We start from the raw sequence: 24300 nt of genomic DNA on the forward strand, positions 1-24300 counted from the left end.
TTTCAAAGAATACAGCGGTGTCTTTCATTCGACTGATATTTCATCAGAGCATCATCAAGGAAACGAAGCCTTTGCTTCAAAAAGTCTCTCCAACGTGGGAAATACCACCACCCTGTAGCTTTAAACCAATATATTGACAGTAGCCAGTCAGTGTAAGTCACTTCCCGTAGTTAGCTTCAGGGGTTTGAACCTTCATAGATCTGAGCAGACTCATGAGCAGCTCTGATAGGGCTGTGCAATTAATCAAATTTCAATTACGATTTTGACCTCCAACAATTATGAAAACAAGATAATCAACATAAAAAGATTATTGTACCGCAATCAGTTTCGCTATGACGCTCTCATTTTGTCTTGTGTTATAAATCCAGTGCACCCCTCTCCTTTACAGCGGTTAAATACCGCCGTTTGGCCAGTGCCCCTCGGCATCGGAAGTCAGTGCACGGAGGCACCGTTTAGCAACAGTATGAGACAAACCAGGCTTTCAATTAACTCCAATGTAAACCCACCCACGGCGTTATTTGAGCAAGTGACGTAGCCTAGTATTAATAGCGTGAGAGTCCGCTATGGGTGGGCGGAAGCACTTGATTTATTACCTCAGTAAACCGTTGTCCGTTCTGGGAGTTTTCATCTTATAACTTTAACCCTTTCACAGTGTGTTTTCAGTTCATGAAAGTTAATTGTAATTTTGGTCGCCTAAAAAATTTGTGTTTAGTTGTACTTAGCTCCACTCTGTCATGCCACTTCTGGTTGCAAAAAAACAACATGGCAACGGCCTCGAACTCGAGGCTTCAAAACATCATACAACATACCAATGGGTGACATCATGCTGACTACGTCCACTTATTCAGTCTATGGTCAGATTAGACACAAACAAGATGAGGATACGCAGCTAAAAACATGGCTCCATAGCGCTACGAGAGTCTCCTCTTGGTACCTGATTGAGTATTCAAGTGTAATCTCATTATTACTGGTAGCAGAGATGGCCAGTATTATACAAATGAGACACACTGTACTGTAATAAATCAAAATGATCCTTGAACCTGCAATTCTCAATTTCAGTGATTTTATAAAAGCTCCTTCAGACATTTTTCTACCCAAAATATCAGGTATCAGCAGCTTTAATACCAAAGATATCAACTTAAGTCTTTGGTCTTACACCAGATCAGTAAAGCTCTGCCAACAACCTGCATCCAAGCATAACAGCCTGTTCATTCTTTATTTAGTGCCCAGCGTTTCCACTGTCAGCACATTTCCTCACTCGTCCTCTTCTTCTCTTTTTCAGGTGCTGGTTTGGCACACTCGCACAGAGAAACCACACCTCGCAAACGAGCTCAAACATCGGAAAGACACTGTGGTCATCGAGGTGTGAGAGGAAGAGCTGAGCGGCGGATCCTAAAACCAGGTGCCGGTCGTGGCTGCCCTTCATCTCTTGGCCGGGACTAACGACAGCATGGGCCGATGCAATCTGTTCACGCTGGACACAGACTCTGAGGAGCTGCATGATTCAAGACTTCTGGCTGTCTGTCAAACGTGCTTACTGAGAACTGGACAACACTGAATATGTTCTTCTTACAAACTGGGATTACTGGGACTGTTTATTTCCTCCATCCACGGCTTGTTGATGTGAAAAGTATAAATGTAAAAAAGATGATCATGTTGCTGAAGTGCCATGTGAATAATTAATGTCATTTTAATCATTAATACATCATTGTCAGATTAACTGTGATTCCGTGATATGATTACCATACAATCAATGCTCCTGGTCCCGATAACGGTGTTGCAATGCTGTTTCTTTAACAGCAGATAAGAAGATTGATACAGATTTTATAATGCATTAAAGCCCCTGTCCAGTGTATTTTGTCATTTCTGTGATATTTCATATTTATTTGAGTCATTTCCTGACAATAGCCACACTGGCGTACATTTTTTGTGAACAAATAACTAACTTTTGTGCTCAAAATTAAAAAAAGAAGGTTGTTACTGTTACTGGAATACAACGTATGATGTATATAGTAGAAGCTGCAGGTTATACGTCATCCTCCAAGCTCATGCAGGTGCACTCATGCTTCTTTGCGCTCTCTTCTTTACCGTCTCCTCCTGTTGGAGATAAACAGAAAGCAGCCGACGCCAGTGTTGTGTCCGGCCACAGGGCACAGCTAGACGGATCTTAGAAACCTCCAAAACATCCTGAAACTACATGTGAAACGGTGGACTTCGTCAACATGTCTATCCATCCTGTGGCCGGCGTACGGTGGTGCGGCTGCAGCAGCAGACCAGCCTATTCTCATTCCCAGGTTCGTCAAATACCAACGCTTTGTCACGGCTGTCGGCGTTAGATACCGACGCACAAGGCACCCTTTAGAGTCAGTATGAGACGCACCAAGCTTTCCATTAACAACAATGTAAACCCATCCACGTCAATATTAAACGCACAGGGAAAGTGCTGTGGTGACGTAGCTTTAAGAGCGAAAAATCACGCCAGGTGGGTGGGACGAGAGGTGGATGGGTCCAACAAGCAAAAGGCTTTCATCCAGGAGACCATTGTTTGTGTTCCGTGTGTCACGTTACAATAAGCTGTTTGTTCGTGTTCACAACGTTCAGTGTCATTTTCACTGTACAAACGTCGTAGTTTTAAACCCAACCATGATGTTTTTTTCCTAAACCTAGCTATAGTGGTTTTGTTGCCTCAACCTAAGGAAGTGTTTTTGTTTACTTCACAACATTAAGTGCATGTTTACTGTGACCGAAAAGGCACCGAGGGGTCTGACAAAGCGTCAGTATATGACGAGTTGGGATAAGAATATGTTGAGCAGACAGACGGCCGCCTCACCAGGAGGAGACGGGCGAAGAAGAGAGAGGGTCGGTGTGTATTGCTCTAATTCTTGTCTCATTTGTGGTCTGATAAAAAGTAAATTCATCAAATTCAGTGCAATATAGCTAGCTCTTTTCCAAGCTACTGTAGCTAGTTTCATCTAAACTGGGTTGAAAAATGATGCAATCTGGTTGTTATGGTAACGAATTACGTCTGACTATTAACCACACCCCCATTACTATCTCCCCATAAACACCCCTTGTACCCCCCTAAAAAAGACAAAATCGTGTCTATTGTGGGTCTCAGAGGGTCGATTAGCTTTATATGTTGGTAGATGTATTTTTGAACTACAAGGACTTTACGCTAAGCTAGACTAACCGCATCCCAACTCCAGCTCCGTATGCACACGAATTTGGCATCATTTTTCTCATCTCATCTCATCTCCCCGTTAACACCTCTCTCACTGAGCAAATTTAATTGTTGGAAAGGATTTATTTTCACATCAGCTTTTTTCACTCCTTTTGCCAAAAGGTCCGTTTGTTCTGGAAGAACAGCACCGTCTACACGTCTCCATACCTGTAAAATGCCAATCAGTGCCCCGAGAACAGAAGCAGCTCTCGTCTTTGTTTATCACATTAATGTCTCATGCGGTGGTGATTTATTGATGCATAAATGCTATTTCCCCTTTACGCCATGAACTGATCATATGTAATGAACTGGAACGACCTTTGGCGTCCTCTCATTCTGTGTGTCGAGTGTGTGATCAGGTTTGGAAATGGGCCCACGTGAAGAAACAAGTGACGTTGCAAGCTGCCATCAATAATGTAGAGTCTGTGGGCCGACAACAAAGAAAAACTCACCTCACAAGCGATCGCACTTGCCAGCGGGGGAATAAAAAGGAATGAATTGAGTAGACAGGATATAAACAGCACATCAGACAGGCCGCCAATGTGAGAGAACCGTTTTCTTCAGGTTGTTATAACGGCAGTATTGTCCTGATCGCTGAAGGTTAGAGGGCGCTGTGAAGGTGTATTATGTTAACACAGGAGATAAAAAACAGGATTAAATCCACGATTCAACTGCCTTTATTTCAAATGACCCTCTTGTAAAACTTGGAACAGAAAAAAAGAGTAAAAACAAGTAAATTATAAAAAAAGATAAATGAACAGTACTTTTAACTGTAAAGGTACTGTTAAATATCCACATTTTTTATGTATTTGGGCTTTACAGGACAGATTTTATTTCACCTTTCAAATGTTCTGATGCAGAAGTTAAAGCTGCTAAATTTGATATCCAGAGCATTAATATAGCAGCAAACAACTAAAAGATATATAAGGGATAATGTACAGCGAGCCGGTCATTGTTTCGAAAGAAACCCCAACAGGGCTCTGCAGGTTGCAAACCCAGAATATTATTCTCTTAATATTACGACTTTTTTCTGGTAAAGTTATGACTTTATTCTCGTAATATTATAACTTTTTTCTCGTTAAATTATGAATTTTTTCCTGTAAAATTATGACCTTATTCTGGAAATCTCAGATTATTTTTTCCCTCAATGTGGCCCTAATACTCCGTAGTACATTTGCACTTTGGCCCTTACTGCATTAGATTTATATACCATATACTTTGACTATAAGCTGTATTACGTTCATCATAATGCTCAAATGTTTTGCGGCTCCAGACATATATATATATATTTTTTTTTCCTAAAATGTCTCTTTTGATAGTAAAGGTTGCTGACCCCTGCCTTAAACTAATTTGTGAATAAACTGTAGTTGTGTATGAGAGCAGGCGGTTGTAATCCCGTGGGGGAAAATCTCGCGATAGCAGCAGAGCCAATCAGAGTTCCTCTGTGTGACACACCGGTAGCAGGTGAAGCTGATCAGAGAGGTGAGTGGAGCTGCTGCTGCAGGTCAGTGCTGGAAAAAGTTTGTTTAACAACTGTATTCAAACGAAATGTTTAGAAACATGACGTGTACTGAGTACAGGAGTATTTGTGGTGGTGTAAAGTAACATTAGGCTTCATGGTCACATCAGTAGCTTAAAGATTATTAAATTAATAGAGCTGCTAGATCTATTTTATAATCAAGAACTCAGCTAAATCACACATCCTGTTGTACAAATTGCCCACAGTGTCAGTTCAGACTGGATCCTCAAAGGGGGTCCCTGACATAGTTTGCTATAAATTATAATGCATCATTAAAAAGTGCATATCTACACATAGGGACCATTTGCACCAATAAAACACACATATTGTGTATTGTATTGTAGCTTTGGGCAGATCGAAACTCTGATATGATTGTGACACACAGCAATAAGTTCATTATTTTTAAGCTGAAGCATTTACTGAAAGTCAGCTTGTAAATATCTGGATTTATTAGGACTATGCCAGTCTTGCTAAGATCAATTACTATTAGTATAAATACTGTCAAGTTGAGTCCAAATGCAATTTGAATAAAATTACCCTCTGTTTAAAAGTATATAAGTGATATTAAGATGATTTAAAATTTAAATGTGTTTCTGCTTATCACTATGAAACAGGTCTGAAGTATTTAGGTTGAAACGTTTTAGAATACAGTTAGTTTTAATGGCATCTAAGAGAATAAATGGTAGTAAGCATTATTCTTAATCTGTGTTACGATTACGAGGGGTCATTTGAATTTTTTTTTTCCCCTGTAAGGAGTTCCTGGCCCCAAAAAGTTTGAGAACTAGTGTGACAAACAGAGATGGCTGACTCATATGAACGCATCCAGCGCTTGTTGAATGCACATCTGTGGGTCTGTGTTATTATATCTGGTGCATAAAACAGCTGTATTGTCATTGTGTGTATTGTCTTGAAGTAACATCCAGTAATCATACTTGCCAACCTTGAGGCCTCAAAAATAGGGAGAATTTCAAAACCAAACAAAGTGAGGTGTCCTCCCCCAGAAAAATTTGAGTTTCAGAGTCTTTGTTTCCTGCATTCTGGTGACTTTAAAAGAATGACAATAACCAAAATAATTTGTACACTGGAACAGCAGTTTTTGTTAAATAGGCCTACTTTTAATTTTAATTTAATATGACTTTTTATTTTTTCGACATGCAGCACTATAACTTTTTTTTACATTTTTTTTTTACATTTTTTATTTTACATTTTTACACTTTCCAGTGTTAATGCTAATATGAATATAACTATAAAGTCTATAAAAGTGTATTATTTTTGTATTGTTTTTACTGTCAGTTCTGTGTTGCATGTTAAGACAAATGCTTTTATTTGTCGCACACTTTTAGATATGCGGCCTCAATGGATGACATCAAGAAGAGGAACATTATACAGACCACCTGAGACAACATCTTCTCTGTGATGAAGCTCTGAGGTAGGTTATGTGTGTTCTCATTAAAGCGCTTTGAGTGGTCGGAAGACTAGAAAAACGCTATATAAGTCCCAGTCCATTTACCATTACCGGCTTTGTTGTGTTTAATGTTGTTGAATATTAAAAGTATACAACATATTTTAAATTCTGTGGCCTCTTTAGCTTCGTTATGAACAAATTCATGAAATTATAGGATATGGTCTGTAATAGACTTGGACATTCAGACGTCATTCAATGTGATTTACACTTCCAGAGAATATCTTTGTCTCTCAGAACTGCAGGATACCTGAAGCTGATATTACAGCCGCCGGATGGAGACGAAGACATCAAGGTGAGGAGGACCTGAAAAACACTTCCTTCTGTACGCAGCTGGAAACTGCAACAGTCAAATGACATGATTTTTATATTTGAATGATTGTGTGTCTGTAATGTGATTTTTATTTGTGTCTCCGTCCTCCAGAAAATGCTGGAGGAGCAGCTGGAGAGCCACAGGGAGGCTCATCAGAAGCAGCTCAGCCGCCTCCGAGACGAGACAATCTCACAGAGTAAGAAAACACCAGTAAAGCAAAATATTCTCTCGATACTTTGATTATTGTTTCAGATTTTTTTAATCGTTTTTTAAGGATATTTATCTCGCATTAGACATTTTTATTGATAGTAGATGGTGTAGATGGAACCAGGGGAATTACATAGTGTCGAAACCACTTGACTACCTAGACATGCATGTTTTATTTTTGATTTGTATTAAATTTTTTTTCACCTTTTGTTACCAAATCTATGGACTGATAGACAGTGAAGGTCTCTGTCTAATCAATGTGAGTCATTTTGTGACTTAAAGGGCCTTGAATGTAGCCTAATTAAATATAAGTCACTTTATCTCCTTGTCATCACAACACATTGTGATTACATGATCATATCAATGCATGACCCAATATACCTACCTGTGTTTTCATCTGTTATTGATCTATCTTCCATGAAAACTGATGCAAAAAGTCTGTTAAAAAGTGGTGAAACAGGGTCAGGAGTGACTTTATATGTTTTGTAAAAGTTGGTGTAAATGTTCTTGTTTTCTGTCCAGACTGCTGAATGAACGAAGCGACTTGAAGAGCCTGGAGGAGACGAGAACTGGATCGCATGGAAGAAAGATTTGGTAACTATCAAATCAACTAGTAGTAGTAGTTGTTCTAGTAATTGTAGTAGTTGTAGTAATAGTTGAAGTTGTTGCAAATGTAGTTGTTATCATAGTAGTAGTATTATTAGTAATTGTTGTTCTAGCAGCAGTAGTAGTTGTTGTAGTAATGTTGGTAGTACTAGTAGTAGTTGTTGTTGTTGTTGTTGTTGTAGTTATAGTATGCCATAAAAAGGTCTCATCGTATTGTATCTCATAAAAAAGTCATAGTATAGTGTGTCGAAACAAGTTATAGAGTAATAGTATAGTATGTCATGAAAAAATCATGGTATGTCATAAAAAGTCATAAAGTCGTAGTATATTATGTCAAAACAATCATAGTATATCAAAAAAGTCCTAGTTTAGTATATCATTGAAAGCCATAAAAAAATAAAACATTTATGGTATGTCATAAAAACTCATATGTCAAAAAAAGTCATAGCATAGTATGACTTTTTTGACGTACTACACTGGCTTTTTTCAATATACTATACAATTACTTTTTGATGTCTTTTTTCGACGTACGATACTATGACTTTTTCAGGACTTTTTTCGACATATTATACTGACTTTTTTTCGTGCAGTTTTCAACACATGACTTTTTTATTTTTTTCAACATACTATACTATGACTTTTATTTTTTCGACATACTATTATGACTTTTTAAAAACAATTTCGACATACTATACTATGACTTTTGTTTTTTTCCGACATACTTTACTATGACCTTTGTTTTTTTTTCGACATACTATGCTTTGACTTTTTTATTTTTTCATCATACTATACTCTGACTATTTTTTCAACATACTATATTATGACTTTTTTTAATTTTTCATTATACTATACTATGACTTTTTTTATTTTTTTGACACTATTCTATTACTTATTTATTTTTTCGACATACTATACTATGACATTTTTTTTTTTTTTTTGACGTACTATGACTTTTTTTTTCGCGATATACATTTTTAAAAAAATTCTACATATTACAGTATGACTTTTTTTCGACATACTATGACTTTCTTTTTTTATTTATTCGACACTATACTATTATTTTTTTTATTTTTCGACATACTATACTATGACTTTTTTTATTTTTTCGACACTACGATTACTTTTTTATTTTTTTCGACACTACACTGACATTTTTTTATTTTTTTGACATACTATATGACTTTTTTTTCTCGATATACTATACTATGACTTTTTAAAAAGATTCTACATATTAAAGTATGACTTTTTTTCGACATACTATGACTTTCTTTTTAAATTTTAATATACTATGACTTTTTACATTTTTTCGAAATACTATAATATATATATATATTTTTTTTTTTTAATTGGACATACTATACTCTAACTTTTTTAAGTTTTTATAAAAAAATTTCGACATACTATATTATGACTTTTTTTTGGACATACCATAATATGACTTTAAATTTTAATATGACTATTTTTATTTTTTGAACATACTATACTATTACTTTTTCATCCCTTTTTTGAAATACAAAAAAGTTCGACATACTCTAGTATGACTTTTTAAAATTTTCGACATACTTTACTATGACTTTTTTTTTTTAATTGTCGCGTACTATAAAAGGACTTTTTTCCACATACTATACTATGACATTTTTTTATTTTTTCGACATGATATAATATTACTTTTTTTATTTTTCGATATACTATGACTTTCTTTTCGACGTAATATATTATGACTTTTTTTTTTAAAATGGCGACATACTATAGACATTTTTTTCGACATACTATACTGTGACTTTTTTTTACATACTATAATATGACATTTTTTTAAATTTTCGACATACTATACTGACTGTTTTATTTTTTTCTACATAATATTCTATGACTTTTTTCGAGATACTTTAATATGAGAGAAGAAGAAGAAGAGAAGGAGAGGGAAGAGGAGAGAAGAAGAGAGAAGACAGACAGACACAGACCCCACTCCTGTCTCATGTATATTTCTTAATGTCTTCCTCTGAATTATATTTATTGCAATACATAATGTGATCTTCCAGAGAGTTACACCCATAGAATTATTATTGTTATTATATTTTATTTCTATGGTTACACCACTGACAGATTACCTGCATCACCATTACCTGATTACCTCCTCTCTGCAGTTATCTTCCTTTGAACTGTTTAACCTGAACTGACTTTTGTATATTATTATTATTATATTATTTATTACATCTTCCATTATCGTCTGTATCCTAATCCTTCTGACAAGTGTTAATTATGGCTGTTATAATAAATGATTTTGTCTCTCCCTTACCTAAGCTACATCTTAATTGTATTGTCATATACTTTACTAGCCTAATTTGCCAGTTTATCTGCTTGTTCATTATCTTTAACATCTGACAAAACTCTTTACCCACCCTTTGTAATCTTAAGAGCATGATGTGAATTTCTATCATGAGATCTGACTGTTAGCTTTGCCACATTTTATTTGGCTTCTCTGTAATGTAAATAGTTTTTTTTTTATCTGTGTTGGCTTCCCATCTATTCAAACTTCTGTGTGTCTGTAATTTCTAACTTTGATACAATACCTTGAAAGATATCAATATTTGATACCATGTTTAATAAAAAATGAGTCAACATCGAGGGCATATCATTTTAGGTTTTTATTAAAAGATAAATAGCACTGTGTGTGTTAACACGCTGTCCGGAGAGAAGAGAGAGCAGAAAGGCAGCGCAGCTGATTTGTATCGATACCGCGGAAAATGAGAAACCGTTTCAAATATTCAGTATCGATATGTTTGTTCATTTCTACTCTTGCTCCTCTGTTCTTACTCCCGATAAACAAAGACTGGACAGAGGCGATGGGACCCATCCAGCGTTTTCATACAGGTCCCGTTTAGCTGACGCTGTCCAATCCTGTTCCTCATCGTCTAGCCCTCTGATTGGTCATCCAGCTTTATTTGCTTCAGACTAACTGTGCTTCTCTTGAACTGCACACAACTAAAACACCACAATAAAGATGGCGGATGGCAGAATATACGGTTATAGCGTCATACATGAAGGGAGCAACATTTTGGGTGTCACATTGGTCCAGTTTTTAAAAAAGAAAAAGGTAGTAGTAGTCCTTCCCTGCAAGGTGGAAGCGAACTGACAACAATCTGAGTGACGAAACCACAACACAGCCGGAGATACAGTACTACCGATTCTGATATTTAAAGTGCAGTAAAGACAAACAGGTGATTCCAGTAGCGCATTAATTTGCCTCGGGGAGCGCAGAGGAAACGGCTCATTTCAACTCGGTTTTGACCGAGTCTTGTTTTTTCTTGTTTCCTATTTTCTTGCAACCCCTCAGGTGTATCTTCTGACTCAACCTCAAGATTAGGAACCACTGGTGAATATGATCTTTACTGCAGAGCTGATCAGCAGTACACTGGCTGCTGTGGGGGGGAAAACTAACCTCATGTGGTTGTAATGAGACACTGTTTGACTGTTGAATGTTTTGAATTCTTTGTAGGAAAATGGTCAAATTACGTGACACTGTATCAGTGCAAAATAACATCTACTGTAAGCAGCTTTACACTCCATTTACCAGTGCTACTGTAAACTCCACAGGATGCTTTTTAAAGTAAACTGGAGAACCTCATCTCCAAAACATTTCCCCCCCACGGAGCGTCATGTGATGACGAGAACTCAAACTCACTCAACCTCTCTCCTATGGCTCTGAAAGAAAACAGCGTGAGGCTCACATCATAATCACATAAATACAGTACTGTTCAGACGACTATCTGCTACGAGACTCTGCTCGCCCTACAGAGAGGGGGAGGGGAGGAGAGGAAGGGGGGGAGGGTTACAATATACACAGCAGAGAGAGGGGCGAGGACACGGTAGCATTTAGACCAACCACAAGATAGCCATATATCTACTGTAGGAATGGAAAGACTATTCACTAACTATCCAGTTGGGTAATGATATAATATACTATAATAGACACCTGGAGTTATTGGTCCAGAAGCTTCTTTTCTGCTGTTTTTGTCTTTTTCTTCAGACAACAACAACAAAATCAAAAAGGTAAGCTGAATAAAGATGGGAACGACAGCTGCCAGACTTTCTTTTTTTCCCACTCCATCCAGTGTGATGTCATCTTGTCTTTTAAAGGAATCATGGTGAAGGTGTGTAGGGCTTTGGGGGGGCATTGATGGCAGTCAAACTACCCCCGCTGTGCGTTTTATTATTCAGAGCTGGGTGGGTCAGTTGTTGCCATATGACTGCCTCCCACTCTTCCTCTGGACCTCTTTCTCATCACTTCCACAGCTGATTGCTCAGGGTCTGGCCGGAAGCCGCCGGCGGAGCCGCGGGCCAGCCAGCCACGGGGGCCCCTGACTGGCTAAAAGTGGCCGCTGCCGGCCCTCCGCCACTCACAACCATGCCTGACATCTGCTGGGTCATCTGAGAGAGAGAGAGAGAGAGAGAGAGAGAGAGAGAGGAGGGAAGTCAGTGTTCGTATCATCAGAGCTAAAATAGACAGCTATTCCCTCATCCCAGAGGCAAAGGAGGGAGGTGGGGGTGGGGTGCCAACTCTCCATCCTTCAACCCGACTCCCATGCCTTCATCCCTCGCTCTTTACCTTCGCCTCTCCTTCGCCCCCTCCTCTGCTCGCCATCCTCCTTCCATTCTGCCTTATCTATTATGAATGTGCTTTGGTGCAGCGCTGCTCGCTTATCTGGTCATCTGAAAGCTGTGGGTGAGTGTGTGCGGAGGAATGTGTGCATGCGTGCGTGTGTGTGTGTGTGGTTATGCATGTGTGTCGGCCAAGCCCGGACATACGTGCAACCAAGCGCTCGTTCATCAACTCACTATTCCATTACGTCTTCCTGCACAATACACACACACACACACACACCTCTTCATCCTCCATCTTCGACTGTTCAAAGGTAGTGGCCTGTGCGTGTGTGTGTGTGTGTGTGTGTGTGTGTGTGTGTGTGTGTGTGTGTGTGTGTGTGTGTGTGTGTGTGTGTGTGTGTGTGTGTGCGTGCGTGCGTGTGTGTGGTGATTTATGATCTCTCATTAACCTCCCTGGGTGTCAAGATGCTGACAGCAGTTATCATACAGTACACTGTATGATGAGGACTGGGTATAAGCGGTGAGTGTGTTTGACTTATGAAGGGGAAGCTGGTGGACGGATGTGTTCACAGGACTCCCAGTATTGATCCAGTATAGATACAGCTGGATGTCCTCATGTCATCAAGTTTAGGCAAATTAAATTATTTTAACATGGAGGGATCATATCCGTTATTCAGACTCGGGGATTCTTTTGCCGGGTACACACTACACAAGAATCAAGCCGATTTTGGGGCAGATTTTTTGATGGTTCTAGAGATTATCTTTCCAGATATTCCTGTAACATGAAGTATGTTAAGTATGTTTTTTACATCCCCGATCAACTGTGAAGTCCATCCTGGCCACACCGATTTCAAATTGTAAATATAAAACACGTTCAATATTTACGATCGGATATCTTGTTGTGTGTGGGGAACCCCGAGGACAGCCGACGACGTGGGAAAGAACGATAGCCAATTGTCAACCAAGCTGACTGAAACGGAAGGGCAACCACCGCCGTAATGGCGGCCGCGGCGAATCCATGAGCTAATGCAAAACACGAAGCATAAAGTAGTAGTAAGATGGAGCTCAGAAATGGAGGACCAACATTGTTGATTTGTGGCAACAACACAAGTGTTTATTTAACGTGTCTCCATGACTTCATCTTTCTTTTCTCTTCATGAATTTTCCGTACAAAGTGCAAAAACTAACATCGCTAATTCTTCCCGCCATGTTTGTTTACACTAAAAGTCACGTTTGATTGCAAGAGATTTTGTGAGATTTTCGGTTTTGAGAGTTGCGTCTCTTGTTGTTCATGAATGAATCTGATAGTGTGTGGTGTTGTTATGTGGGGGGTCTCTCACATTTTCAAAATCTGTTGAGATTTAAAAAATCTTTTAGTGTGGGCCGGCTTTTACTCCTGAGTCAAACAGTGTCCAACACGCCTTTCAGTAATGTTTCAGTCACAGTTGCTACCTCATCAGACGGTTTACTTGAAGCTAATGGATCATAGATACATTTTCATACAAGGTACAGTACATACTGTATCAGATCTGACTTCCTGCCCTGATGTTGATATCCAGTTAGCTTTAACTTAACGTAGCTGAGGGTTTTATTAACAGTGTCGTAGTTGCACTCAGGCATGATAATTAACGTCTTGTTTAATTAAATCCCTAACTGGCAGTACAGCTTCAGTCCTTTGAGACAGATTTGTGATTTTGGGCTATATAAATAAAATTGACTTGACTTATTAAGCGTACTCTGTAAATATTAGTGAGTTTGGTTCATTAACTGGGATAAATTAAAGTTATAAAATGTAAGAGACTCATTTTCTACCTGGTGTTAACACGAAAAATATAAAATGGAAAAATGCATCAGATCCAGCCAGATAAAGCTCATACAGCCGGTTTGCTTCCCCTTACACTCCTGGGTGTTGTTTGTCTCAAATCAATCAAAGACATCACGTGTGTCATATTTGAGCGAGTGGTTGCATTACATTTTCTCGTTGTCTGTGACGGACAGGGTCGTAAAATTTTTTGTCATAATCTATTATTGCTTTTTGTATTTTCATTTTTAATGATAATAAGACATAGGCTTAGTTAAAGGTGGAGTGTATGATTCTCATCCACGGCGCTTTTTTGTCAAATTTAGTGAATATCTCTTCACGGTCCGCTATCTGTGTGAGCACCGAAAAAAAAACTGGTGTACACAAAGCCCTAGCTCTGTAAATGGCAAACAAACAAAGTGAATCGGACCAAGCCGCTGAACCGAATATTATTTATCTACATTCAAAGCTTCTATTGAGGTTTTCAAATGAAGCCTTGAGTGTCTGTTAATACAGGTGCAATTTAATTGACAGCCCTAATAAAAACATGTTGTGAATTAATCTAATCTAATTTGAGTTTTGGACTCAAGACTGATACAGCGGCACAACACAGCGGCCGTTGTGTGTGTTGGCCTATTTGTGTGTTTTTAATAATTAATGTAAACTACAGAACAAGCCTATACAGTCTTATGCATTTATAAAGACATGGAGAGAAAATGAACAGAGACGCCGACCGTGAGGCGTCTTTTCATGTCAACACACACGAAGCAGATGAATGATTTTTTTCCGTAGTCTTTTCCTCGGACAGACGACTTCTCACGGTCGTTTTCATTTTTTTTTTAAGGCTGAACCCACGCTGGGCGACACTAACTGGAGCAGATTCAATTTTAACTAAGGGACCAATTTTGTCTCCATAGTGTATATTAGTCCCGTCCAGCTGGCTATAGTCACATGTTTAACTACTAGAATAATACTGGACTTAATCATATGTTGAACGAAAATAATAAAAAAAATACCTAGCTTCCTTATAATTTTATTATATTACATTTAACTCCACTGGGTTATGTGTCACTCTTAGCTAGTTTTAAAAGACTTCATCACCACTCCCCCTGCATCAAACAATCCCTCCTCATGTTGGTGAATTCATCACGTACTCGCTAATCATTTCATGGTGCTGGAATTAGGGACGAAGGGACAAGAAAGTGACTTGACAGAACTTAGGGGGAAAAAAATCCATTATATTTTTATACACTAACCTTGGTTATAAAACAGATTGAACAGTTAATTCAAGATGTTCTTCTTGCGCTTTTAGAGCGGCTGAAAGGGGTGAGGTCATTACTGCACTGGGAGCAGAAAATTGCGAAAGACCATATATTAACTTTTAGGACCAGTATAATGGAGCTCTTTGACAGGTGGTGTAGAGAAAAAAATGACATTGACATTTTTTATTTAGGTTACTAATAAACATGTAAGTGTGCTTCATAAAAGATGAATGTTCATAATGACCATGAAATGAATTATATACATATATATATCTGTTACCTGGCTCATGTTCCACTGTCCTTGCTGTTGTCCTTGCTGCATGCCGTACATGTTCTGACCCTGATTGGCTGGCATCACGCCCTGCTGCTGCACGCCCATGTAGCCGCCGTTGGGCAGAGCCACGCCGGACATCATGGCCCCTCCTCCGCCCATCATGGTGGTAGCGGGGGCGGCTCCAGCCATCCCCGGAGCGAAACCCTGCGGAGTGAACTGAGGCTGGCCCACGTACATTCCTGCTGGAGCACAAAAACACATAGACATTTTAACTTTCCAACTACTGAGCATATTTTCAACTCAACATAAGAGAGAACAGAGCTGTGTTGAAGTAAATAAACTGTTTTTAAGACTCCAGTTTTTTCTTTGATTCACAACAAAATATGTGGGAAAATAATTAATTTCAAGAGTAAAAGTTTAAAATCCAAAATATAAGAAATCTTAAGGGGGTCAAACTTTCAGATCAGAGCTAAAATGTTCAAAACACTTAAAAACAAGTAAGTAAGTAAGTATGGCCACTAGTCACTAACTATGTCTTGTTATTGTACTTCATTTCCCTTTCTCTGGAAAGCACTTTCTTGATACTTGAAGAGTGGTTTATAAACAGAATATTAAAAAAGGGAGTCTCAGAAACACTCACCTTGCAAATAGTAAAACTGCAATTCTTTGCTGTGTTTGGGAGTGTTATAATCCTTTATAATTGAATTATATGACAACCCAGTTTAGACACTATCAATGGTAATATTTCATCAGCCATTCAATGTATTTAAATTCTGTAATTACATAATTATCTATGTAATATTTTGCGTTGTTAGTGACAGAGTCCGCCATTCCCGAGGGCTTTAAATTCAGGGATGCACAGGAAATCATGACCAAGACCAGAGTGTATCGAGACCGAGACAAGACCAAGATTTAGAGGGGTTGAGACCAAGTCAAGACCAAGACCAGTGTGAGTCCCACACTGCATGACACACTTAAGATAAAATGTGGAACGTGCAAACCAAAGGCACTCCTCAAATTGATCCACATTTCCATAAAAACACCCACAGAAAACAAATGAAGATTCCTCTTCATTCACCTCTCTTATTGACATATATGCTGTGTATGTGTGTGAGCAAGTGTACCGTCAGACATGTCTAGATAAAAACAATCAAAAGGCATTGCAGAGGTGAATTATTTATGTGGTGGGAATTTTCCTTTGTTTTCTTTGAGCAATCAAAGTAATGATGTTAATAATAAATCAGACAATAAACAGGCAATTTAGTTAATCCCCGCAGTTGTGACTGATCTTGAACTAAAATCCAGAGTCCTCTTTCTCTGAGACCGAGACAGAACCGAGTAAAAAATGTGGTTGATTCTGAGGCGAGATCTTCAAAAAGTGGTCTTAAGACAGATGTCGAGTACTACAACACCAGATACTGAAATACAGCCTCTTTTAGCACAATTCACATCACATCTCAAGGTTTTAAAATCCTCCATTGGCACAGGCTCAAAGTGGAAATCAATAACAGATCCGTGGACTGTTCATAATACTTTGTAACTTCAGTGTATTCTGACATTTTGATCATTTTGGTATAAGCTGCACTCAGAGCCACATCCATGCTGTTACAATATGGAGAGGCACCATGTTGATGCACACACACACACACACACACACGGACAGGATGTAAGTCAGTGATTTGAGGCATTAGCCTGGCGAGCGACTCTTGGCTTTGCTCTCCATCAGCATCTATTTGGATTGAGAGAGGACAATAACACAGCAGAAAGCCCTTCATCCTGATTCCTAATCCTCTGTACGTCACTGTAATCATCAGCAATACAATCAATATGCACATGTGTCTGCCGTACAAATCTTCCGCCATTCAGAAAACATGTCCCACTAAAGCTTTCCCACACACTCCAAACATGCTCAGGTTGTTGCTTGTGTATGAACAGCCGCCTACAGTCTTGGCACTTCAGTGTTTAAACATAATAACTGTGAGCGGAGCGTGAATCTGCAGACACCTCTCTATTTTTACTGATGCAGTGGGACTCCAGTAAGTGGACCTGCCTGCTTTTCAGCACGCTGACCTTTCATCTGCCTTCACTCTCCTCCATTTTTATGATGCATCTTTCCTCTGATGTATGTGTGAAAGTGTGTGGGCGTGTGTCTCTGTGTGTGTGTGTACAAACACCTACGTCTGAGTGAGCGCTATTATATTACTGTATGTTTTTCCCCCACTTATGAGATACTATATGTGTATACAGTGCTCGTTTATATTCTACGTATACAACACATTTGAGTGGCTTCACCTGTTTGTCCTTGAATTCAAACACATGGTAGCTGTTGAGGATCCTCACCTAGACAACTACCATCTATTATGATAAAAAAAAATTGTATGTATTCCCAGCCCATTCTCACTCTCAGGCCGTCAAATACTGATGCTTTGTCACGGCCGTCTGCGTTACATACAGGCGCACAAGGCACCCTTTAGCACCTGAAGGAGATGCACCGGGCTTTCCATTATCTATAACGTAAATTCATCCGCGGCAACAGAAAAACTCAGAGAAAGTGCGCCGGGAGTGTGGTGACGTAGTTTAAAGAGCAAAAAGACACACTGTGGGTGGGTGGGAGTGGAGGTGGATGGGTCCAACAAAAAAACAAAAACAAAAGCTTACAATAACAACCCAAAATGAATCAGGAATAACTCCTGAATCATAAGGCTTATATGCATATGTATCTGGGGTCCTTTGAAAGGTAAGAAGTGAAAGAATATGAATCCATTGTAAGTAACCTAAACTGCATTACCATGGGGATTACAATGGAGATGCAATAAAGGAAAAAATAAGATTTTCATCCTCGCCTAGTACATCCCTATAGACAATGATGCAACTGAATGTCTTCTCCTACTCTTTGCCTATAACTGTAATTACATATTTGATAAAAATACACTAAAATACAACATTTATGATACAATTTATAAAGATATACTCGGGCAAAATATTTATTGTTTATATATTGATGACATTGTTTACAGTTATTTCCCGTAATTGAACAGATTAAAGGAGCACATGCTTACGAGTTGAGATAAACTGCTGCAAATTAGTTTGGTGTGAACACATTTTAGCTCGTAAGTTCCATATGGATGCTGGATGAGACGATCAAGCTGACTAGATATGGATGACAAAGGGTTAATAACAATGCTGCATGTGTGTGTGTGTGTGTGTGTCTGTGTGTGCACCTGGAGCAGGCTGTTGCTGGCTCTGCGGCTGGCTGGCCACTGAGCTGCTGGCGTACAGAGACAGGATGGAGTCTTTAGATAAAAGCTTCTTCTCCTCGGCCTTCGTGGTAGTGGTGGTGGAGGTGGAGGAGGAGGCGGAGGAGGAGGTGGAGGGGTCCGCCTGTGGAGGTGCTGTACTGGAACCAGACTGTCAGGGAGACAGATAAAGGAGAGAGGGGAGGAAGAGAAATGGCATTAAATATGTATAGTTTCATCCAAACATACGTTTTATCATATGGTGTATAAGGAACTGCAGTTTTTGGCACTTCTGCATTGGCTTCATTTCTTCACCGGAGGTTGCCGCTTGGTTTTCGCCTGTCCTTGCACATCCTACATTTTCTAACTACGCTGACATGGATGGGCAGAAACCATGCTGTAGACGTGAGCTTTCGATACACCGTCTACAGTTTGGGAGACTGTATGGGAGAAATATAAAGTATAAAATATCCAAACGTTCCTTCGTCACGATTCCGCGTCAGCTCATGTCCGTGCGTGCGGAGAGCATAACCGAGGCTCAACACATGACTGTGCATATTGACTCATACACACTGTATATATCAGGGGGAGAAAAGATGAGACAAGACTGGAGAACAGTAGAGAGGCGAAGGGAAGAGACAAGATAAAAATAAAAGAGGAGAAGAGCGAAACAAAGGACAAAAGGAGACAGGAGAGAAAAGAAAAACAGAGGAGAAGCATTGTCACTGTAAGTGAGACAGACGACATTAATTAGGCCGCTGCAAAGAGAGGTAGACATGAACACACACACACACACACACACACACACTCGCTCACATGCACTTTTTAATTTAAGAAAAAAAAAACTTTCAGGCACATTATGTCTAATGGCTGGAGCTGCCAGAACAGTAACACCTGCTTAAGAGCTCTGGACAGGTGTGTGTGTGTGAAGAGGGGAGGGGAGGCGATAGCTGGACTTCATGAATAAGATAAGGAGAGACAGCGTGATAAATAGTGGCATCTGCAACACGCACGCTCACACACACACACACACACACACACACACGCACTGGTGAATAAACACTCTCTTAGTTACACACAAACACAAACTTAATACTCAAGTGTGCATGCCCATACATACATACACACTCACACACACACATTCAAGAGCTTTGTGAGTGTGTTGTGCTGAACTGCTTAGCAGGCAGCGCTGCTCCCCTCTGTCTCTCTCTGCTGACTTCCTTTGACTGGAGGAGGGAGGGAAGTAGGAGAGGAGGGAGAAGAGATAGCGGAAGGAGGGAGGAGACAGAGAGCATGGAAAAGAAAAGGAGGGACAGAGGAAACAAGTCAAGGAAAGGTAAGAAGAAGGAGGGAGGAAGAAAAAGGAGAAGGAGGGAAGCGGCCGGGATGCAAAAGGAAGAGGAGGAGAGGAAGGTGGGGAAGGACAAAACAAGTAATGCTGTGTTACGTTTAAACTGGGAACTTGGAAATTCCAACATCAACTGGAACGCCCGTGAAGTTGGATTTTCAACTCGGAAAGTGAGATGAACTCCGACCTCAAAATGGGCTTAAATCTAAAATATTGTCAAATAGGCGCTTTTGCTTTTTGCGTTGACACCAAATCCTCCGCCATCGCCTTGTCTGTCAACTCTCTCTCGTCCTGTGTGTGTGAAATCTGACTCGTGCTACTCTGAGCTGAGACTCCTTATGGAGCAGACACTTTCACTTTCAGTTTGTAGCGTCCGTCGTCCGACTATGTAAGGGATAACGTGCAGCGAGCCGGTCACTGTTGTAAAATAAACTCTGACAGGGCGACAGGTTTTGCATCGCCCTGAAGGGGTTTCTTTCACAATAAATGACCCGCTAGCTGTACATTATCCCGCTTATTACACGGCTACTTACTGAAGAAATCGATAATTTCACGCAAAAACGGTCCGCCAGAGTCCGACATCAGAACTGCGCCCATAGCAACGGTCTGTTATACATAGCAACGGTCTGCTATATAGAAATAACAGACTGTAAAACACCATGATTGACCAATCAGAATCGAGTATTCAACAAAGCCGTGTAATAATTATTGATAACACGCTGCTGATACACGGAAATTAACGAAATGGCTTTTATTTCTATAAAACGCAAAACGACGGTGGGAGGTGGCGGGTACGTAATGTAATTGGTGTGAGCCTGAACACCGTATAACACCGACTACCACGGCAAGCCTATTATCAACTGGTATTGCTAACAATGGCTAACCTGGCTGGAGCAAATCCCATTAAATTTTCCGACTTGTTGTACTGGAATGCGGTCTACTCGGGTCTTCCGATCTCCAATCTCCAAGGTAAATGTAACGCAGCATATGAAAGAGGAAGGAGAGAATGATTGAAGGCTGAAAACAAAAACAGAGAAGGAGAGAAAGGAAAAAATAAAGAAAAGGGAGGACAAGTTGAGAGGAAAGGAAGCAGGGAGCAGATGAAGGAATAAACGGAGCTGAAGAGGAAAGATAATCATGCCAACACACACACTCTCTCTCAAGTGAAGCCAGTTAAGGTGAGTCAGGTGTTGACGGAGGCAGCATGGAGCATCCTTCCTATTAATAGCTGCAGCACATTAGCATGATACTGGCTGCTGATTAGAGGAATGAAAGGTGAGAACAGGCAGAAAACTGTCCCCACCTGATCTGTCTGATGTCAGCGAGATGACTCAATCAAGGTGCTGAGTCTATTTGCAGCTAAGCTCGTTCGCAAAGTTGAAAAATATATTTAACACCCTTCAAATCCCCCCAAACTGCTCTAATCACCAGCTATTCAGCTTCCATCTTCTAGACATATTTGTAGAATGGACGGCGTGACTCAGTCAGAGTCTACCGGCTCTGTGGACGTGTGGAATGAAAACTGCTTGGGGTGGTGAGTAAAATTAAGTTTGTATGAAACTCTAAAAGTCTAAAAAGTCACTGTGTGCTACCTGCCAGCACCAACCAGCAGACAGACACAGTTAGAGACAAGCTGGTGAACACAGCGGAGCATTTAGCAGCTATACAGACAGATATATTTCTCTCAGGAGATGGTGAAGACAATAAACAGAGCTAAAAGAGAGTGAATATTGGACTTATATTTGCCGGGTGACCAGGAACACGACTCCAAATAAATGATAGCATTGCATCATATCTGCTGAATGTGTAAATAAGCACCTGTTTGCTAAAAAAGAGGCAATTGAGACCTTACAACAGACACTTTGACATGTCAGACTCAGTGGTAATATTATTAATTGCTGTACTGCATTGCATTCATTGCTGGAATAAATCCATTGTTAATGTCATTAGTTCAAGTTGTGTTTTTCCTGCTATGACACATCAAAATGTCTGCTATAAACTACCCCCTCGCGGTTGTATGCCTCCGCCATCCAGTCAAGTTCCAGTTTACATCCATGTCTGTCCAAAATGTCATCACTCCATCATTTTTTCCTCTCAGACGTTTGTGGGAAATTAATTAGCCTAATGAGTTATGGCCAAAAAACGTATTTTATGAGGTCACAGTAACCTTAATCAGTTCGTCCTTGAGTCCAGATGGACGTTTGTGCCAAATTTGAAGAAAGTCCCTCAAGGTGTTCCTAAGATATCGCATTCACAAGAATGGGACGGGCCAACACGTTCTCATCCCAACTTGTCACATACGACCGCTTGGCGTCACTTTAGGTTTAGGCAACAAAAACACTTAGTTAGGTTTAAGAAAAAAATACATGGTTGGGCTTAAAACTTCTACATTTGGAAAGTGAAACTGAAAGTTGTGAACACGGGACACGAACAAACAGCTGATTGTAATGTGAAGGTGAAATTCAACGCACGGGACACGAACAGCGGTCTCCTGGATGAAAGCCTTGTGTTTGTTGGACTCATCCACCTCCTTAATGGCCGACCAATACATATATTGGCATTGAAACTGCCTCATCAGAGTCACAGACGGGATGATATCTAGTAGTCTTTGAAAAAATGTCGATGTCGTACTGTTGCACAAGGCCTCTTTTGGCACAAATGCAGTTGCTGAAGTCTAAACATTTTCCCACTCCTTCCGCCGTCTGTGAGTGCCAGACAATCCAGGAGTATTAGCTCAATGTGCCTTGAAAGAACGGTGAAGCAGTCCTGCAGATTTCTTGCCAAACTGGTGGCACACAATGTAAAATACAGTGATGAATCATTCTAACCTCACTCCTAAAGGAAGGGGAATTCAAGCAGAGTATGTCACATGTGCATCTATCCTTTTTTGTTTTGTTTTTTCCTCACTCATACAACACACACACACACAGCATCCACATAGTGTGTGATGTGTTGCGGGGCTCCTAGCAGCACATTGTGTTACAGAAAGCCTCTTCAACAAGGCTCCATTCTCCTCAGCCAATGTTGGTGTTGATGGGTGCAGCCAGAGCTCTGAATTACCACTCTGACAGCCTTTTCCTCACTGTCGCTATTCATAGACCTCTACAGCCAAACACACACACACACACACACACACTAGACTATCTTTCTCCCTATGGTTTTCCATCACTGCTTGAAATACTCATAAACTCCCCTCTGATAGACCATCTGTGGCTTTAAACCACACTAGGCTCTGTGTGTGTGTGTGTGTGTGTGTGTGTGTGTGTGTGTGTGTGTGTGCTGAAGGATTTGGGCTAATTTACTGAAAACAAAAGCAAAGCTTGCCTTGGAAATCTGAATTCAAGAAAGCGAGCGGCAGTAAGGAAGAGGACGGAAAGAAGGAATTAAAGACAAAATGAAAGGAAGAACAAGGAGGAGGAAATCAATGGCTGGTCAGTTCATTACCTCATTCTTCTCTACCTCCCTCCACCTTTTCTTTTGCTCTCAACAAACTGCTTTTCTCTCCTCCCTCCTTCAGTAATCAACTGCATTTCCTTCTTTCCTACTTCACTCTCCCTCCTTTCTCCTATCCTCCTTCCTTCATACTCTCTCTCAACCCTCTCCAAGTCTTATTCCTTCTCTCTTTCATCCTGCTTCGTCCTCAAACACAAAAGCTTCTACTTTAACTTAATGTGCATGTTAACACAACAAAAGCCATGTTCAGCATCGGGACGCTTGCTATGTGTTGGTCTGATGGCTTTTGTTCTTTGCACCATGTGACTTTCACAAACTAGAATCACCGCCTCACGGTTGTATGCGTCCGCCAACCAGTCGAGGTGCACAAACCAAAACTCCCCGTCCACTATTTGTTTGTGTTACAGTAGTCAGATACAATGTCATAATAACAGCCTAAGTGCATGTTTCCTTTCATCACCACAATCTTCCTTGTGGCTCGTCTACTGTAAATCCCACATGCTCATTTTCAGAGGCGGTGAATTTTCCCCTCGACACAGTTGCAAATTGCGTGACCTTCGTAAATCCATATTCAACCTCTGCTAACATGTCTCCTCCTGTTATTTGCACGGCCCTGCCTTAAATGCAACGAGGAGAGAGAGAGATGCCCCTTGCAGATATAAATGCCACGTAAACTGCAAAGCCTCAGTAAATCTGGCCCCGGGTCTCTTATTGATTCCTCACAAACTGGGTAACCCGTGTGAACCCGGCAGCTTTAGGGAACAAAAAAAAAAAACAGAAATAGGATTTGCGGTGGTGATTCAAGCCAGTGCTCCAGCTACGTCTGGACCATTGCACTCATTCTCTTAGGGCTGGTGGGACTTTATGCTCCACGTCTTGTGTGTCCCTGCCCTTACCCTCCACCTTCATTTATTCCTTCATTCCTCTCCTAACCTGCTCTCCGCCCACTCGTCCCTCTTTCCATCCATCTAGTGCCTCAAACATTTATGAGTCTTCT

General features: G+C 40.1%; 2 protein-coding genes and 1 long non-coding RNA gene across 13 annotated transcripts in view; 2 read left to right on the plus strand and 1 right to left on the minus strand.

Moving 5' to 3' along the window:
* The window catches only part of b3gat2 (beta-1,3-glucuronyltransferase 2 (glucuronosyltransferase S)), a 55626-nt gene extending 53771 nt beyond the window's left edge, over nucleotides 1-1855 (plus strand). For both annotated transcript variants that reach the window (XR_005208556.1, XM_037782542.1), the window contains one exon: nucleotides 1283-1855. Coding sequence is in view for 1 of the 2 variants with exons in the window: in XM_037782542.1 (XP_037638470.1) it covers nucleotides 1283-1369 (87 nt within the window). In the remaining variant the exon portion in view is untranslated. The remainder of the gene's footprint in view (nucleotides 1-1282) is intronic.
* Nucleotides 1856-4583: 2728 nt separating this feature from the next.
* Nucleotides 4584-9952, plus strand: LOC119495457. Of its 6 annotated transcripts, none has more exons than XR_005208495.1 (7): nucleotides 4703-4724; nucleotides 5493-5589; nucleotides 6083-6168; nucleotides 6439-6496; nucleotides 6626-6710; nucleotides 7244-7315; nucleotides 9209-9427. It is a non-coding gene; the product is annotated as an uncharacterized LOC119495457 (long non-coding RNA). The 6 variants fall into 6 exon arrangements; XR_005208494.1 differs by having other exon boundaries at nucleotides 5493-5585; XR_005208496.1 differs by lacking the exons at nucleotides 4703-4724; nucleotides 5493-5589; nucleotides 9209-9427 and adding exons at nucleotides 4584-4702; nucleotides 9472-9952.
* Nucleotides 9953-11262: 1310 nt separating this feature from the next.
* smap1 (small ArfGAP 1) overlaps nucleotides 11263-24300 on the minus strand; it is a 91781-nt gene continuing 78743 nt past the window's right edge. For 2 of the 5 annotated variants that reach the window (XM_037781923.1, XM_037781921.1), the window contains 3 exons: nucleotides 18488-18674; nucleotides 15273-15508; nucleotides 11609-11755 (listed from right to left, as the gene is read on the minus strand). In XM_037781923.1, coding sequence (XP_037637851.1) covers nucleotides 11609-11755; nucleotides 15273-15508; nucleotides 18488-18674 — 570 coding nt within the window. Of the gene's footprint in view, nucleotides 11756-14947; nucleotides 15074-15272; nucleotides 15509-18487; nucleotides 18675-24300 lie in introns of those variants that run through there. The other 3 variants (XM_037781919.1, XM_037781920.1, XM_037781922.1) reach the window with 3 other exon arrangements.

Source organism: Sebastes umbrosus, chromosome 10 (genome assembly GCF_015220745.1).
Source record: "Sebastes umbrosus isolate fSebUmb1 chromosome 10, fSebUmb1.pri, whole genome shotgun sequence".
Taxonomy (NCBI): Eukaryota; Metazoa; Chordata; class Actinopteri; order Perciformes; family Sebastidae; genus Sebastes; species Sebastes umbrosus.